The sequence below is a fragment of the Rhinatrema bivittatum genome, chromosome 9, assembly GCF_901001135.1.
Source record: "Rhinatrema bivittatum chromosome 9, aRhiBiv1.1, whole genome shotgun sequence".
Taxonomy (NCBI): domain Eukaryota; kingdom Metazoa; phylum Chordata; class Amphibia; order Gymnophiona; family Rhinatrematidae; genus Rhinatrema; species Rhinatrema bivittatum.
The window spans coordinates 222009329-222025197 of NC_042623.1; the positions used below are offsets into that span (position 1 = coordinate 222009329).

General features: G+C 45.4%; 1 protein-coding gene across 3 annotated transcripts in view; it reads right to left on the reverse strand.

The window, feature by feature from the left end:
• Positions 1-9743: 9743 nt before the first annotated feature.
• Positions 9744-15869, reverse strand: part of EPHB3 (EPH receptor B3) — a 549940-nt gene continuing 543814 nt past the window's right edge. For all 3 annotated transcript variants that reach the window (XM_029615678.1, XM_029615676.1, XM_029615677.1), the window contains one exon: positions 9744-11973. In XM_029615678.1, the coding sequence (XP_029471538.1) occupies positions 11865-11973 (109 nt within the window). In that variant the 3' untranslated portion in view covers positions 9744-11864. The remainder of the gene's footprint in view (positions 11974-15869) is intronic.

A 15869-nucleotide genomic window follows, 5' to 3' on the forward strand; every position in this document is an offset into this window, starting at 1 on the left:
CTCTCCTCAAGCCTTGGGAAGATGGCTGCTGCTGCGTCTCCATGCCGCTCTCTCTGGCGTCCCCGGAATGGCAACGGTGACGGTGTTCGCCATGGATTTCCTGAAGGCCTCCTAGGGTGCATGCATGCACGCCACCCATGTCTTTATCCACATCTTGGCGGGAACCTCGCGTCCCCTCTGAGTGACGTCATGACATCTGGGTATTTAGCCTGCCCTTTGTTTGCTAATAAACTGAGTTAGCAAGGATTGGATTGGAAAGGATTGGAATGCCTCCGGTCTAAGCTGCTCTGCCGCTTCCTTGCTGCCGCAGGAAGCCTCCTCTCTGCCCTTCGGGGTAATTCATCGCTAACCTGGGTACCTGCTCCTCGGGGGCCCTTATTCTCTCTTACAGGTACCTATCTGGTATATCGGGTACTCGCTCCTCGAGGGCCTGCTCTTCCTACTCTGGTGCCTTACCGATCTACTTCTGCCTGACAGGATCGTCATCAATACCGCTATCTACTTCAGTGAGTAACTAACCTTATCATTCTGTCTCACTTCCAGCTTCAGCACACAGAGTCTGCATCCAGGACTTTCCTCTACTACCCTGCACTGCCTACCATCTACTCGAGTGTGGGACTGGTCTCCTCTGCTGAGGATCCCAGGACTGCTTCTACTAAATTACCTCACTGCTGCCCCCCCTGGGCAGTACCATCAAACTGTATAATAAATACAAATTCTCTGTGTTTGCATGTATAGAGTCTAGTCTAGTACTGCAGCTCCTCATGGGGCTCCTCCCCGTGGGCGTTACCATTACCACAGTACCCAAGAATCCACTTCAACACCTCAAAACCATAAAAGATTGCTAACTCCATGGATTCGGCTCAGCTCACCACTTTGCAGGCCATTCCAGGCCTGGCCCAGCGAATCTCCGAACAACAGAATTCGTTTGACAACTTGACTGTTGCCTTTAACCAGTTACACGCACAGATGAATACACCGACTACCGCAGGTAAAGAAGTTACACCGCCAGAAGTGACGGTCAAGACTACTGTACCTCTATCTGCTCCAACACGCTTTGCGGGTGAAGTATGGAAATGTAGAGGATTCATCAATCAATGTTGCAGGCACTTTTCTCTGCAACCTAACCATTTTCCTACAGCGTATGCCAAGACCACCTATATCCTTTCGTATCTGGATGGAAGAGTGCTGGCTTGGGCCTCACTGCTGTGGGAGTGCAATGACCCTATCCTAAATGATCTTGCCGGATTTCTTGAACTGTTCAGATCAGTATTCGATGACCCTGCCCGGTACTCGACAGCAGGATCAACTTTGGTTCATCGAAAACAAGGTAATATACCTTTACCAAACTTCACCACTGAATTCAAGACGTTGGCTTCTGAATTACATTGGGACCCTAGGTGCCTGAAGACCCTCTTCTTTGAAGGCCTGAACTCCTGGTTGAAAGATGAGCTGGTGGCTCGTGAAATGCCTGAGACCTTAGCAGAACTGATGAAGCTGGCAGCAAAGACTGATCGCCGACTTCGCAACAAGGTTCAAGAGGTCAAGAGTCCCAGAAGACCACTCCAGGGAGAGACTCGAGTTAAGTCGGTACCCCGGCCTACACCCTCAGGTCCAGTGGCTGGCAAAGAAAAACCAATGCAATTCGGCTGCAGCCATTTGACTTCTAAAGAGAGACGAACTTGAGGGAGGTTGGGAGTATGCATGTATTGTGGACAAGCTGGTCATGCTGTTCAAACATGCCCTATATGTCCGGGAAACTGGCAGACCTAAGTCCTGTGGGAGGACTCTTCTTAGGTCTAACTGCACCCTCTCCCCCACTCTCTCTTGCAGTATCATTCTGCGGGCCTCTAGAATACCAGACCCTTGCCTTAGTAGACTCTGGGGCAGGGGAAAATTTTATTTTGAAACGTCTAGTGAAACATTTGCGGATCCCCACCACTACCATGACGTCTCCATTACTTTTGTCCTCTATTCATGGAGAGCCCTTACCGGGTGAAGTAACCCTACTTACAGAACCAGTGAGCTTACCGGTGCTCTTCATACAGAGACTATTTCCTTCTTGTGCTAGAGAAGGTTATGCACCCTTTGGTACTTGGGCTACCGTGACTGCAGAAACATATGCCAACATTCAACTGGGCCACTTTGGAGTTTTCACGTTGGAGTTTAGATTGTCATGGCAAATGCTTGATGGAAGTCTCTCCAATACCCTGTATGCCAACTACCCTGTTGTTGCCTGGGTTGCGCCTCAATATGCATCTTACCAAGATGTATTCTCAAAAGAAGCTGGTGATGTCTTGCCTCCACACAGATCATACGACTGCGCAATTAATTTGAAGCCGAATACGGATCCACCCAAAGGAAGGGTCTACCCCCTCTCCGTGGTAGAGAATAAAGTGATGTCAGAGTACATCCAGGAGAATCTCCAGAAAGGCTTCATAAGACCGTCCAAGTCTCCTGCTGGCGCAGGCTTTTTCTTCATGGGGAAGAAGGATGGAACATTATGTCCATGCATTGACTACAGAGGTCTGAATGAGATCACTATAAAGGACCGCTATCCCTTACCACTCATCTCGGAGCTATTCGACAGGTTACAGGGAGCCAAGATACTCTCCAAGCTTGACCTCAAGGGAGCGTATAATTTAGTTTGCATATGCTCTGGCAATGAATGGAAGATGGCTTTTAATACCCGGGATGGACACTTTGAATACCTGGTGATGCCCTTCGGCTTATGCAACGCCCCGGTCATCTTCCAAAACATGATGAACGATATTCTGTGTGATCTACTCTACCAATGTGTCATTGTCTACTTAGACAACATCTTGATATTTTTCCCAGGACATGTAATCCCATCAGGAAGATGTCAAAAGAGTTCTGCAAGACTTTGCGAGAACTGCTTGTACACCAAGTTGACTAAATGCGAATTCCACAAGGAATCCGTGCCCTTCTTAGGGTACATTGTCTCAAACAAAGGTTTCCAAATTAATCCTCAGAAGCTTGAGAGTATTCAAAAATGGACTGAACCCACTGGCCTAAAAGCTCTAAGACAATTTTTGGGATTTACCAACTACTACAGGACCTTCATCAAAAATTACTCTTCATTGACTGTTCCATTAACAGCAATGACTAAGAAGGGAGCCAACGTCGCCACTTGGTCTACAGAGGCTGTGACAGCATTTCAGAAGTCAAAAGACGCCTTCTCAAGCAAACCATGTCTTCGCCATCGGGACCCTACACAACCCTTCATTGTGGAAGAACAGGGGTGCTAAGATCTTGCACCCTTGTTCTTTCTTTTTCCGACGCTTCTCGCCAGCGGAGAAGAACTACAGCATTGGGGATAAAGAACTGTTGGCAATAAAAATGGCATTTGAAGAATGGCGCCCCTGGCTTGAAGGTGCACATCAGCTCACGGTTTACACTGATCACAAAAATCTGGAGTACCTCTGTCACGCTCAATGCCTCAACCATAGACAGGCGAGATGGTCCCTGTTCTTCAACAGATTTGACTTTGTGCTGAAATATCGCCCTGGTGGTAAAAATGTCAGAGCAGACGCATTATCTCGCTCTTTTCTCTCAGAGGACGTACCTGATGAACCCCAACACATCATTGACCCGAAGAGAGTTATTCTCACAGCTACACATCCGGTACCCCCGGGAAAGACCATTGTACCCTGCAATCTAAGAAAGAAATTGCTAACATGGGCTCACGATTCGAAACTGGCTGGACACCCTGGTCAACGGAGAACATTGGCTAAGCTACAGAAGTACTATTGGTGGCCCACCATAAAGGAAGACACTCTTACGCATGTAGCTTCTTGTGCCAATTGTGCCAGATAGAAACCTCCGCCCGGGCGTCCTTGGGGCCTGCTTCAACCCTTGCCAGATTGAAGCAGGCCCCAAGCCCTGGAACCACATCGCAACAGATTTTGTGGTGGACTTGCCACTTTCTGGAGGTAGCAATACCATCTGGGTTACAGTGGATCGATTTTCCAAGATGGCTCACTTCGTGGCTCTCCCTGGCTTGCCTTCAGCCATGGAACTTGCTAAACTATTCATCAATCACATCTTTCGCCTACACGGCATGCCGAAACACATTGTTTCTGACAGAGGAGCTCAATTTACAGCTAAGTTCTGGAAAGCCTTGTGTAAGAAATTAGACATCACACTTGACTTCACCTCTGCGTACCATCCTCAGTCGAATGGCCAAACAGAGAATGAATAGAACTCTCAAACAGTTCCTCCGCGCCTATGACAGTTCACGACAGAATGACTGGGCTGAATTGTTGCCCTGGGCTGAATTCGCCATCAATTCACATCCAGCATCATCTACTGGATCTACACCTTTTGAAGTGGTCTACGGATGACAACCTTTACCACCTCTACCACTTCCACTTTCTGTGTCGTCCCCAGCAGCTCAATCTACTGCCAAAGATATACAGCAGCTCTGTCATAAAAGCAGGACAAAGAGCAAAGAAAGGCTATGACGCTCACCGAAGCAAGGCTCCTGAATTTGAGCCTGGTGATCAAGTCTGGTTGTCTACCAAACATCTAAGACTCAAGCTTCCATCTGCTCCACGCTTTGTCGGACCCTTTCCTATTCTCTGACGAGTGGGCTCACTCACCTATAGTCTGAAGCTTCCACCAGCTATGAAAATTCATAATGCATTCCATGTTTCGCTGCTGAAACCGCTTGTTCTTAGCGAGTTTTCCACCAAGACCCCTGTACCTACTCCTGTTGATGCAGAAGAGGACATCGAGTACAAGATCGATGCCATTCTTGATGTAAGAAATAGAGGCAGAGTTTGGGAATAACTCCTGTCATGGGAGGGTTATGGACCAGAAAACTCTTGGGAACCATTGGCTAATATCATGGACAGAGATTCTTCATCAATTTCATCGATCGCATCCTCAAAAACCAAGACCAGGTCGGGGGTCTGGAGGGGGCCCTTTGAAGGGGGTACTGTTTCATCCGGTCTCAGATGACTTCGACTTCTGTACCTCACCTTTCTTCCTTCTCTCTCCTCAAGCCTTGGGAAGATGGCTGCTGCCGCGTCTTCGTGCCGCTCTCTCCGGCGTCCCCGGAACGGCAACGGCGACTGTGTTCGCCATGGATTTTCTGAGGGTCTCCTAGGGTGTGCGTGTGCACGCCACCCACGTCTTTATCCACGTCATGGCGGGAACCTCGGGGACGTCCCCTCTGAGTGATGTCACGACATCCGGGTATTTAGCCTGCCCTTCGTTTGCTAACAAACTGAGTTAGGAAGGACTGGATTGGAATGCCTCTAGTCTAAGCTGCTCTGCCGCTTCCTTGCTGCCGCAGGAAGCCTCCTCTCTGCCCTTCAGGGTAATTCATCACTAACCTGGGTACCCGCTACTCAGGGGCCCTTATTCTCTCTTACAGGTACCTATCTGGGATATCGGGTACTCGCTCCTCGAGGGCCTGCTCTTCCTACTCTGGTGCCTTACCGATCTACTTCTGCCTGACAGGATCTTCATCAATACAGCTATCTACTTCAGTGAGTAACTAACCTTATCAGTCTGTCTCACCTCCAGCTTCAGCGCTCAGAGTCTGCATCCGGGACTTTCCTCTACTACCCTGCGCTGCCAGTGTGGGACTGGTCTCCTCTGCTGAGGATCCCTGGACTGCTTCTACTAAGTTACCTCACTGCTGCCCCCCTGGGCAGTACCACAAAGCTGTCTAATAAATACAAATTCTCTGTGTTTGCATGTATAGAGTCTAGCCTAGTACTGCGGCTCGTCACGGGGCTCCTCCCCGTGGGCGTTACCATCACAGCAGTACCCAAGAATCCACTCAAACACCTCAAAATCATAACAGTTAGGAGTCGGGGTGGAGAGGGGAAAGGAGAGGAAGATTAGGTAGGGGGTTAATTGGAGCAGACTGAGACAGAAATAGAAAAAAGGCCGATTGCATCGCCACGCATAATTTGAACTTTCCCTCCCCGCTGCGTGTGCGAGTCACGGGCTGCCTGAACATACGCACACGGATTTTAAAATTAACCCCTTACAACACAATTTTCAAATGTATGCTCAGTACAGAATTTGTGTTCATAAGTGGCTGAGTAGAGATTAATGCCAAAATTTTATAATTGAGGCAGGAGCTGCAGAATTTATAAAATACTGCATAATCTGCTTCAAATGTACATGCATATTTTTCAGCACACAAATATATTTCCAATGCAAGAAAATGATTACTTTCTCTAGCTATTTTATAAACATATGTGTATATATTTTATGCAAGAAACAATCGAGCCACTGTGTGAACAAATACCCAGAATTACACATGATGGCAGATATTTTATAAAATATGTTGTGCATACAGTTTTGAAAATACTTACATGTGTGCTTGGAATCAGCAGTTCACCAATGCCTCCACCAGTTCACCATATCCTTCTCCAGTTCATGTAAACCCTCTAGCATTTTACCCTGAACCTCCACCATTTAACCCAGACCTCCCACCCAAAATCTGCAGACAACAGACAAGTCCGATTTCACTTGCAAGAGTCAATTAGCAGGTGCAAAAGTGTTCCAATAATTTCAGCCATTGTCGAGATTACTTACCTGATAATCTCCTTTTCCTTAGTGTAGACAGATGGACTCAGAACGAATGGGTATAGTATCCGCGTGCTAGCAGTTGGAGACGGATCTGATGTCAGCACGGGGTATATATACCCCCACAGGAAGCGTAGCAACTTAGTAATCTTCCTTGCAAAAGCTGTTATGGATGTGTGTACTGACGCTCAGTGAAAAGTGAAACAGGATTCCCCTGACCGATTGATAGTAGCTGGAGACCGCCAGCATTCCCAACCGGAAGGCGTTGACACCTGGTAGAGTGTACGCTCTTATGGAAACAGATGACATGGCTTACCTTGAATCGGTGAAACCCATGTACACAGGCAGCTGGGCGGGATGCTGAGTCCATCTGTCTACACTAAGGAAAAGGAGATTATCAGGTAAGTAATCTCGACATTTCCTGGCGTGTAGCCAGATGGACTCAGAACGAATGGGATGTACAAAAGCTTTACTCCCAGCCTGGGCGGGAGGCTGCCTGAGGACCATGTAGTACCGCCCTCGCAAATGCTGAGTCCTCCCTGGCCTGGACATCCAGACGGTAGAATATGGAGAAGGTATGGAGGGAGGACCATGTCGCCGCTTTACATATTTCTGCAGGCGACAGCATCCTGGATTCCGCCCAGGATGCCGCTTGTGCTCTGGTAGAATGAGCCTTGACTTGTAGAGGTGGAGACTTCCCAGCCTCCACATAAGCTGCTCTGATAACTTCTTTAATCCAGCAGGTGATGGTGGGCCGCGAGGCCGCTTCACCTTGCTTCTTCCCGCTGTGCAGGACGCACAGATGGTCCATCTTTCGTAGTTCTTGTGTCACTTCCAGATATCTGGGCAGTAATCTGCCAATGTTGAGATGGCGCAATAAACGCCCTTCTTCAGATTTCTTCAAACCCGCCGTAGTAGGCAAGGATATGGTTTGGTTAAGATGAAACTGTGAAACCACTTTCGGTAGAAAGGAGGGAACCGTGCGAAGATGGATAGCCTCAGGAGTGATTCGGAGAAACGGATCCCGACAGGACAGTGCCTGTAGCTCTGATATGCGGCGTGCTGAACATACAGCCAGCAAGAACACCATCTTCAAGGTTAGAGAACGGAGAGACAGGCCCCGAAGGGGTCTGAAGGTGGATCCCGCGAAGAAATCCAAAACAAGGTTGAGGTTCCATAAGGGCACAAGCCACTTCAGTGGCGGACGAACATGCTTGACTCCTTGCAGGAAGCGAGAAACATCTGGGTGCTTGGTGATGGTCTTGCCATCCCTCCTGGGACCATAGCAAGACAGCGCAGCCACCTGAACCTTGATGGAGCTGAGGGACAGACCCTTCTGAAGTCCATCCTGCAGGAAATCCAACACAACAGGGATTGTGGTCGAATGTGGATTGGTGCCATGAGTGTCGCACCATGCTTCAAATATTCTCCAGATCCTTACATAGGTGAGGGATGTGGAAACCTTGCGAGCTCGGAGGAGTGTATCTATCACAGGCTCCGAGTAACCTCTTTTCTTCAGTCTAGCCCTCTCAATGGCCAGACCGTAAGAGAGAATTGAGCTGGATCCTCGTGGAGGATGGGACCTTGACGTAGAAGGTCCCGGAGAGGAGGCAGGGGAAGGGGCTCCCCTGCCAGTAGTCTTCTCATGTCCGCGTACCAGGGTCTTCTTGGCCAATCTGGTGCCACTAGAAGAACTAGGCCCCAGTGTTTCTGAATCTTGTGGATGATGGCGCCCAGCAGAGGCCACGGAGGAAAGGCATATAGCAGAGTCCCTGGAGGCCACGGCTGAACCAGGGCATCGATTCCGTGGGAGAACGGATCGTGCTTGCGGCTGAAGTATCTGGGTACTTGAGCATTGGACTTGTCCGCCAGTAAGTCCATGTCTGGAATCCCCCAGTGATCCACAATCATCTGGAAGGCTGTGGGTGACAGCTGCCATTCTCCCGGATTTAGACGTTCTCTGCTGAGGAAGTCTGCCGTGGTGTTGTCCTTCCTGGCAATGTGGACGGCGGAGATGTCCTGAAGATTCGCCTCTGCCCAAACCATCAGTGGGGCGATCTCCAGAGATACTTGTCGGCTTCTGGTTCCGCCCTGACGGTTGATGTATGCCACCGTGGTGGCATTGTCTGACATCACTCTGACTGCTCTGTTCTTCAGTTTGTGAGCAAATCGAAGGCATGCCAATCGGACTGCCCGAGCCTCTAGACGGTTGATGTTCCACGCTGACTCTTCTCCGCGCCACCGCCCTTGTGCGGTGAGTCCTTCACAGTGTGCTCCCCAGCCGCTCAGGCTGGCATCTGTGGTGAGCAGAGTCCACATGGGGGAGGATATCCTCGACCCCTTGCTCATGTGGTCGGACTGCAGCCACCACCGTAACTGTGTCCGGACTCTGGCAGGCAGAGGCAGGTACGTGGAATAGTTCCGTAGACTAGGGCTCCAGCGAGAGAGCAGGGAGTGTTGTAGAGGTCTCATATGGGCCCTTGCCCAAGGTACCACTTCCAGGGTGGATGCCATGAGACCAAGAACCTGCAGATAATCCCAAGCTATGGGCCGACTGGCTCCCATCAAGTACTGGATATGCATCTGAAGTTTCAACCTTCTCTTGGCAGTGAGACTGACTGTGTCTGCCTGCGTGTCTGCTTTGGAGATGGAAATTACTAAGTTGCTACGCTTCCTGTGGGGGTATATATACCCCGTGCTGACGTCAGATCCGTCTCCAACTGCTAGCACGCGGATACTATACCCATTCGTTCTGAGTCCATCTGGCTACATGCCAGGAAAATATATATGCGCACTTCTTATAAAACACCAACCTCTGTGCATACTTCAGAACCCCACTCTGGAATGCCCCTAAAATGCCTCTTCCCCCCTCTTTCATACAAAATCGAAAATACATGCATACTCTAAACATTTATAAAATAGCATATATGCATGTACATACTCTTTATACACACATACATGCTATTTCTATGCACAAAACCTCTTTGAAAATTCACTCCTTATTGTACTTAAAGTATCACAAATTAAAAAATAACAACACCACTAGTTTCTATTGGCTTCAACTCAGGGCAGTGCCAGCAGCTATTCAAATGTGTTTTGCTGATGAAAGGATGGAACAAGTGAATTATCTCTCCTAGAATTCCTACACACAGAAAAACAGGACACAGTTTCACAAATTTCTTAATAATTTAATTGCAAAAGTAATTCTTAAAAAAATATTTCTAAAAATGCAAGATTGCATCCTTTGTTTTTGCCATTAAATATATTGGAATAGTTTACATTTCATGTACAGTACATCTGAACCAGCTGGGAGGCAAGAACAGTATGACATGATGAAAGCAGACAGAGGAGAACGAAGGCCCAGGGAAAGAGTACAAGAAACGAGAAAGACCAAAGCCCAAGAACATGGGAAGGGCTTTGTGATCAGGAATAAAGGGAATGTTGACCTACAGGTACGTTGTGCAGGATTTCAGAGATAATGGGAACATCCTAGACTTCACTCCTAGTCCTTGGTCTTACTAGAGCTGGAAGTGCTGCAGAGGTGATTCCTGTGGCTCATGAAGAGAGGGAAAACTGGAAGTCATTCATTCTTGACACTAGCTGACCAACTTTCTTGCATACCGCCACATCCCTCATCTCTCTCCATTCCCTTCTTTACCCCTCACTTTGGACCTCCCCCATCCCAAACATACATTTTTTTTTCTCTCTAGATTTCCTGCTCCCATTATCTATGATATCCTACACAATGTACCTAGAGGTCAACACCTCATGGCAGTCCTTTATACTGCTGCTGAGCCATTATGCCAGCTTTGATGTTTTTGGGGAACTCTTCTCGCTCCTCCCCCCAAGAGCACACTGTTGCATGCAAGAGGGGGCCTATAACCTTTCCATACTCTATAATCAAATCGTACTCCTTCTACTGTTCTTGTTCAGCAGAGACCCTTAGTGTAGTAGAGGAGAGGCAGCTGCATTAACCAACTTCTGATTAAACACTAAAATTGCCAGACAGATGAAAAAGTAAAAGAAGAATGAGATGGGGTGAGTGAAAAAGGTAGGGGGAAAGACAGAGGGAGGACAGAAAAAGAGGCAAGAGATGGAAAAAGAAAGATGCATCTATATAATGAAATGGGTTCGGTAACTAATCTCTCCAGTGCTGAGGGAGGCTCGTACTGCACAGCTGGAAGAAAATGAATCTTTTCAAAACTCAAGTAAACGTTCTTATTGCTTTTAACCTGTTTGAATCACCGAACAGCCTGAAGCACATATGCCTTTACATTCAGTCACATGCACACACTCACTGTTTGCATCCATTACTTTGTGAACAGATCACAGTTCTCCTCAAAAGAAAGGAAAGGAAAGGAAATCTAAAAGTCTTCTCCACAGCGTTTACCAGCAGCTGGATTATGCCAGTTAGAGGCTCAGTGCCTTACTTATATGCATCAGAGGGTTGGGTGGAATCTCCCCTAGCCATCCAGCCTTCTTTGTACTCCAGCAATCCTGGTGCAAACTTATGCCTACAGTCCAGGTCCACTCAGCCCACAGGAAGAGGTGCAGAACTGTAGAGGGCTGGGAAACTGAGTGGGCTTCCTGCATAGTAAGCCTTGATAGATTTTGGTGTTTGAAGCCAGAAAAGAATGCAGTTTGGAAGCATGAGAGAGGTTCTGAGACATGATTCCAGGATATGAGGCTAGGATTATCTATGGTTGTGTAGAAGCAGCCCACGTAGGAAAGCAGAACTCAGAGTCTTGGCAGCCCCACCTGTGCCTGGAAATTGCCAGGGTTTTGTCGTCTGATGTCACCATGCCCATTCGTTGATATACACCATACTGCAAAACAGGGGATGTGTCATGGTCTACAAGGCCAGTATCATGCAGGATTCAATGAAGTATATATGTCAATAACAAAGCAGGAGATGAACAATTCTTCCTCCTACTGGACAGAGAGGATATGTTCAGAACTTTCTGAGAAACTCTCCCAACTATCAGATTTCCATAATTTACCTTCAATATGAAGATTTTTACTGATTGAGAACCAACTATTTTGTTTCTATTATCAAATCATTAGAATTTCCCAAAGGAAGAACTAACAATGAGGTCAAAAGCTCTCATTCCCCCTTTTTGTTCTGATCCTTGCACTGTGGTGCTCAATCCAGCATGTACAATAAAGCCTGAACCAGTCTTTTGAGGGACATCATACAATGGAGGTGACTGAAGCTGAGCTCTGGAAATAAGTCCCTGAGGTCAGATTCCCTCCAGTACACCACTCTTCCATGGTTATCCCAGAGTTCCACACAGTCAGACCTGGACAGGGAGTGTCTGATTCATCTGTAATCTCATGTCTTGGATACTGCTCAGGATCTTCTTCTGATGTCCAGCTAATGTGACTCCTATCCGAAGCAGATCCCTGTGAGGGTGAAAGGATAGTTGTAGGGTAAATATATGCACAATCTCTCTCCACCATTTCTTTCTTTTCTCATTCCCAATATTAAAATCCTCCACACTCAATTACTCCCTCCACAATCTTTCTTCCTATCCCCATAACCTTCCCCTTCACCAACTATCCTCTTATTCTTAATGGCCTCTCCTACTATTCCCATGTCCATAAACCCTTCAGTAACTCTTCCCTTTATCAGAATTCTACTGTCTTCTAATTCTCACTCATTTTCCCTTACCCCAATGCTTTCTTTCATCAATCTTATTTATTTAAAAACATTTATTCCTGCTCTATCCACCTTTCATAACAGGGTATAATTAATAAGTATATTAATAAATGTGACTCTAAGCCTGGCACAACTACCTATTCTTGCTGCTAAGATAAGTCTCTACAGTTTAATTTTACTTTGCAAAATATTGCCTGCTTTTGCTGATAGAATCTGCCTATCTTGTGTTGCTTGAGAATTTGAAATCTATTTTCTATTTGTTTACAATTTAAGAATCTCTAGCTAGCTATTTTAAATCCCTGTTTTTTCACGAGAGGTAAAAAGGAGCTTGTTTCTGGTTATTTATTCCCCCCACCATCCCCCCTAGGGTTTTTTCTTCTTAAATAGTTCTTCCAAGGTCTATAGAATAATATTAGGCCAAAGTACTAATCTTACAATTTGTATGTTAATCAAGATAACATAACACAAGCATTCTCGCTGATACTCATTAGCAGTATCTCCAATTGGGTTTGTTTTGTGCATACCTTGACAGTATTGAATCTCATGACATGTTGGGAATGTTCTTAATCTCTCACATTTACTGCTAATGCTCTTTATTTGTATTGGACCAAAGACAGCCTCCTTCTGGAGTTCTTAGTTTGTAATCTTAATAGGTAACATAGCAAGATGCACTTGAAAATTCTTCTTAATTAGACCAGTGGCACCCAACATGATCAGGACTTATTCTGTATCTTTTTGCCACATTGTCTTGGTCTCTGATTATATCTCTTAAGCATCTTTGCTTTCTCCATACAATACACAGAATAGTCACTGATACTGACATCTCTATAAGCAATTCTGTTCTTGTGCTATTCTTCTTGGCTACAATATCTGGTTTTGTTATTGAAAATAAAAATCCAATCAGCTCAATTTTCCACAATTAAGCCATAGAGCAGAAAAGGTGACTATGAAGAGTAGCATGCCAATAGAGAAAAACTGGAAAGCTAATACCACAAATGCTCATAGTCTGGTCAATAAAATCCTGGATCTGCAGTCCTTAATGTTGGAGGAGGATTTGGGCATAGTTGCTATCGGAGAGACATGGTTCAGTGAGTCTCATGATTAGGATATGGTCATATTGGACTATAACCTGTTAAAGAAGGACAGAGGGGACAGAAACAGGGGAGGAGTAGCTATTTATATTAAAAACAATATCCAAGCAACTGAAATGTAAGGGGAATTGTGTATGGAAGAAGTGCTATGGGATATCCTAAAGCAAGATGGTGCTTCCATTTACAGTGGAGTAGTATTATACAGGCCTCCAAGAACTAGACAGGGATCTGATATAGATGACAATGAAAAGGTGGGAAGGAAGGGAGCTGCTCATTGGAGATGTTAATCTGCCATATGTAGACTAGATCATTCCAACTGCAGAATCTGTAAGAAGTAGAGAGAGAATGGATGCCCTTCAAAAGTCTCTGCTCAAACAAATCAATCCCACATGTGGGGGAGTGACACTCGACCTAGTGCTCACAAATGGGGATATCATCTCTAATGTCCGGGCAGATGCTCACCTGAGCACTAGTAATTATCAGATGATATGGTTTGATATAGCAGCCAAGAGGGAAAGAAGTCACATGAAGATCCAGGCAGTCAATAAAGCACTATTAGGAAGGGAATGGCAAATAAATCGGAGGATGTCAATGTCTCTGTATTGCTTCATGGTGAGACCGTACCTTGAATACTCTGTGCAATTCTGGTCAGAGCATCTCAAAATAGACATAGTTGCACTGGAGACAGTTCAGAGAAGGTGACCAAAATGATAAAGGGCATGGAACAGTTCCCCTGTGAGAAAAGGCTACAGAGGTTAGGCCTGTTCAGCTTGGAAAATGATAGGGGTCTAAAAAATCATGCAAGGACTTGAACAGGTAAATGTGAATTGGTTATTTACTCTTTCGGCTAATACAAGGACTAGGGGGGCACTCCATGAAGTTCGCAAGTAGCACATTTAAAACAAATTGGAGAAAATTCTTTCACTCAATGCACAATTAAGTTCTGGAATTCATTGCCAGAGGATGTGGTTAAGGAAGTTAGTGTAGCTGGTTTAAAAAAGGTTTGGATAAGTTCTTGGAGAAGTCCATAAACTACTATTAATTAATAGGGAATAGCCACTGATGGCATTAGTAGTATGGGATCTATTAAATGTGTGAGTACTTGCTAGGTACTTGTGACTTGGATTGGCCACTGTTGGAAACAGGATCCTGGGCTTGATGGACCTGTGGTCTGACCCAGTATGGCATATCTTATGTTCTTATGTACTTCAAAAATAAAGACTTTGGCAAAATGTGGACAAACACTGAGGAGGTGCTAGAAGACTGGGAAAAGATGGGTGAAATGGAACAACAGTGGGCAATATTAAAACAAGCTATTTGTTTATTGTTATCGCAGTTGCATCTTGACTTTGTGACAAACACAACACTTGTATCTACTGTTCACTTGTTAACAAAGCCAGTCATGCTGTCAGTTAATAATAAACATATTTAAACTAAAAAGCCAACAAATCTTTATGTAAGAAAAGTAAACAAAAGTAAGAGGAAAAATACACCAATCTGGTTCTCAAAGGAGGTGACTGAAAAAATAGGCACAAAAATTACCGACCAAGATGTATAAAGGATCCCAAAAATTAGAACATAGGGAAGAATATCCGATGAAGCTGAAGGAAACGAGAAAAGTAATCAGGAAAGTAAAAAGTCATGCAGATGTTATGCCAAAGAGGAACATGATGTGAATTTTTTTTTTTAAGATTCATCAGTGAAAGGAGGAAAACAAGAGGTGGCATTGTAAGTTTGAAAGAATGAAAGATAAATAAATAGCAGAAATATTAAACAAATACTTCAGTTCAGTGTTCACTAAAGAAGATCATGGAGAAGAACCGCTGCTGATTGACAAGAGTGTGGATGAAAGTGGGGTTGATGCAACCCTATTTACATAAGAGAATGTATGGGAAGAACTAGAAAAACAAAGTAGGCAATGCCATGGGGCTGGACAAGTTATATCCCAGGATTGTAAGGGAGCTAAGAGATGTACTGGCAGATCAGCTGAAGGACTTGTTCAATAAATTCAAGCAAGCTTTCCCAGACACAATCTAATATCACGTCATAGATACAAACCAAGGACTTCAAATATTCAGCCATTAATCATGCCATTTTTACATAGCATTTAATTTATTTGTATACCGTTCAACCGTTTATTCTTTCCTATCTCTTCCTTCTTATCCAAGTTCTGCTACCCTTGTTATTTGTAACTGCTCCTTCGATCACCACAGTTCTAGTTGATGTATTTAATGCACTCCCGTTTCATGTAAACCAGCAAGATATGTGCTCATGATTGCCGGTATATAAAAAACCTTAAATAAATAAAATAAAAATAAAATAAATAAATAAATCCCTGGAAATGGGAGTGGTGCTGCAAGACTGGAGAAGTGCGATGGTGCTCCCGCTGAACAAAAGCAGTAGCAAAGAGGAGGTTGAGAGTTAAAGGCCTAGGTGGTTGGAAATTTGTCGGAAACTCTGCTAAAGGAAAGAACAGTGAACTATCTACAATCTAGTGGGTTATTAGACCCGAGGCAACATGGTTTCACAGAACGTGGTCCTCCAAACAA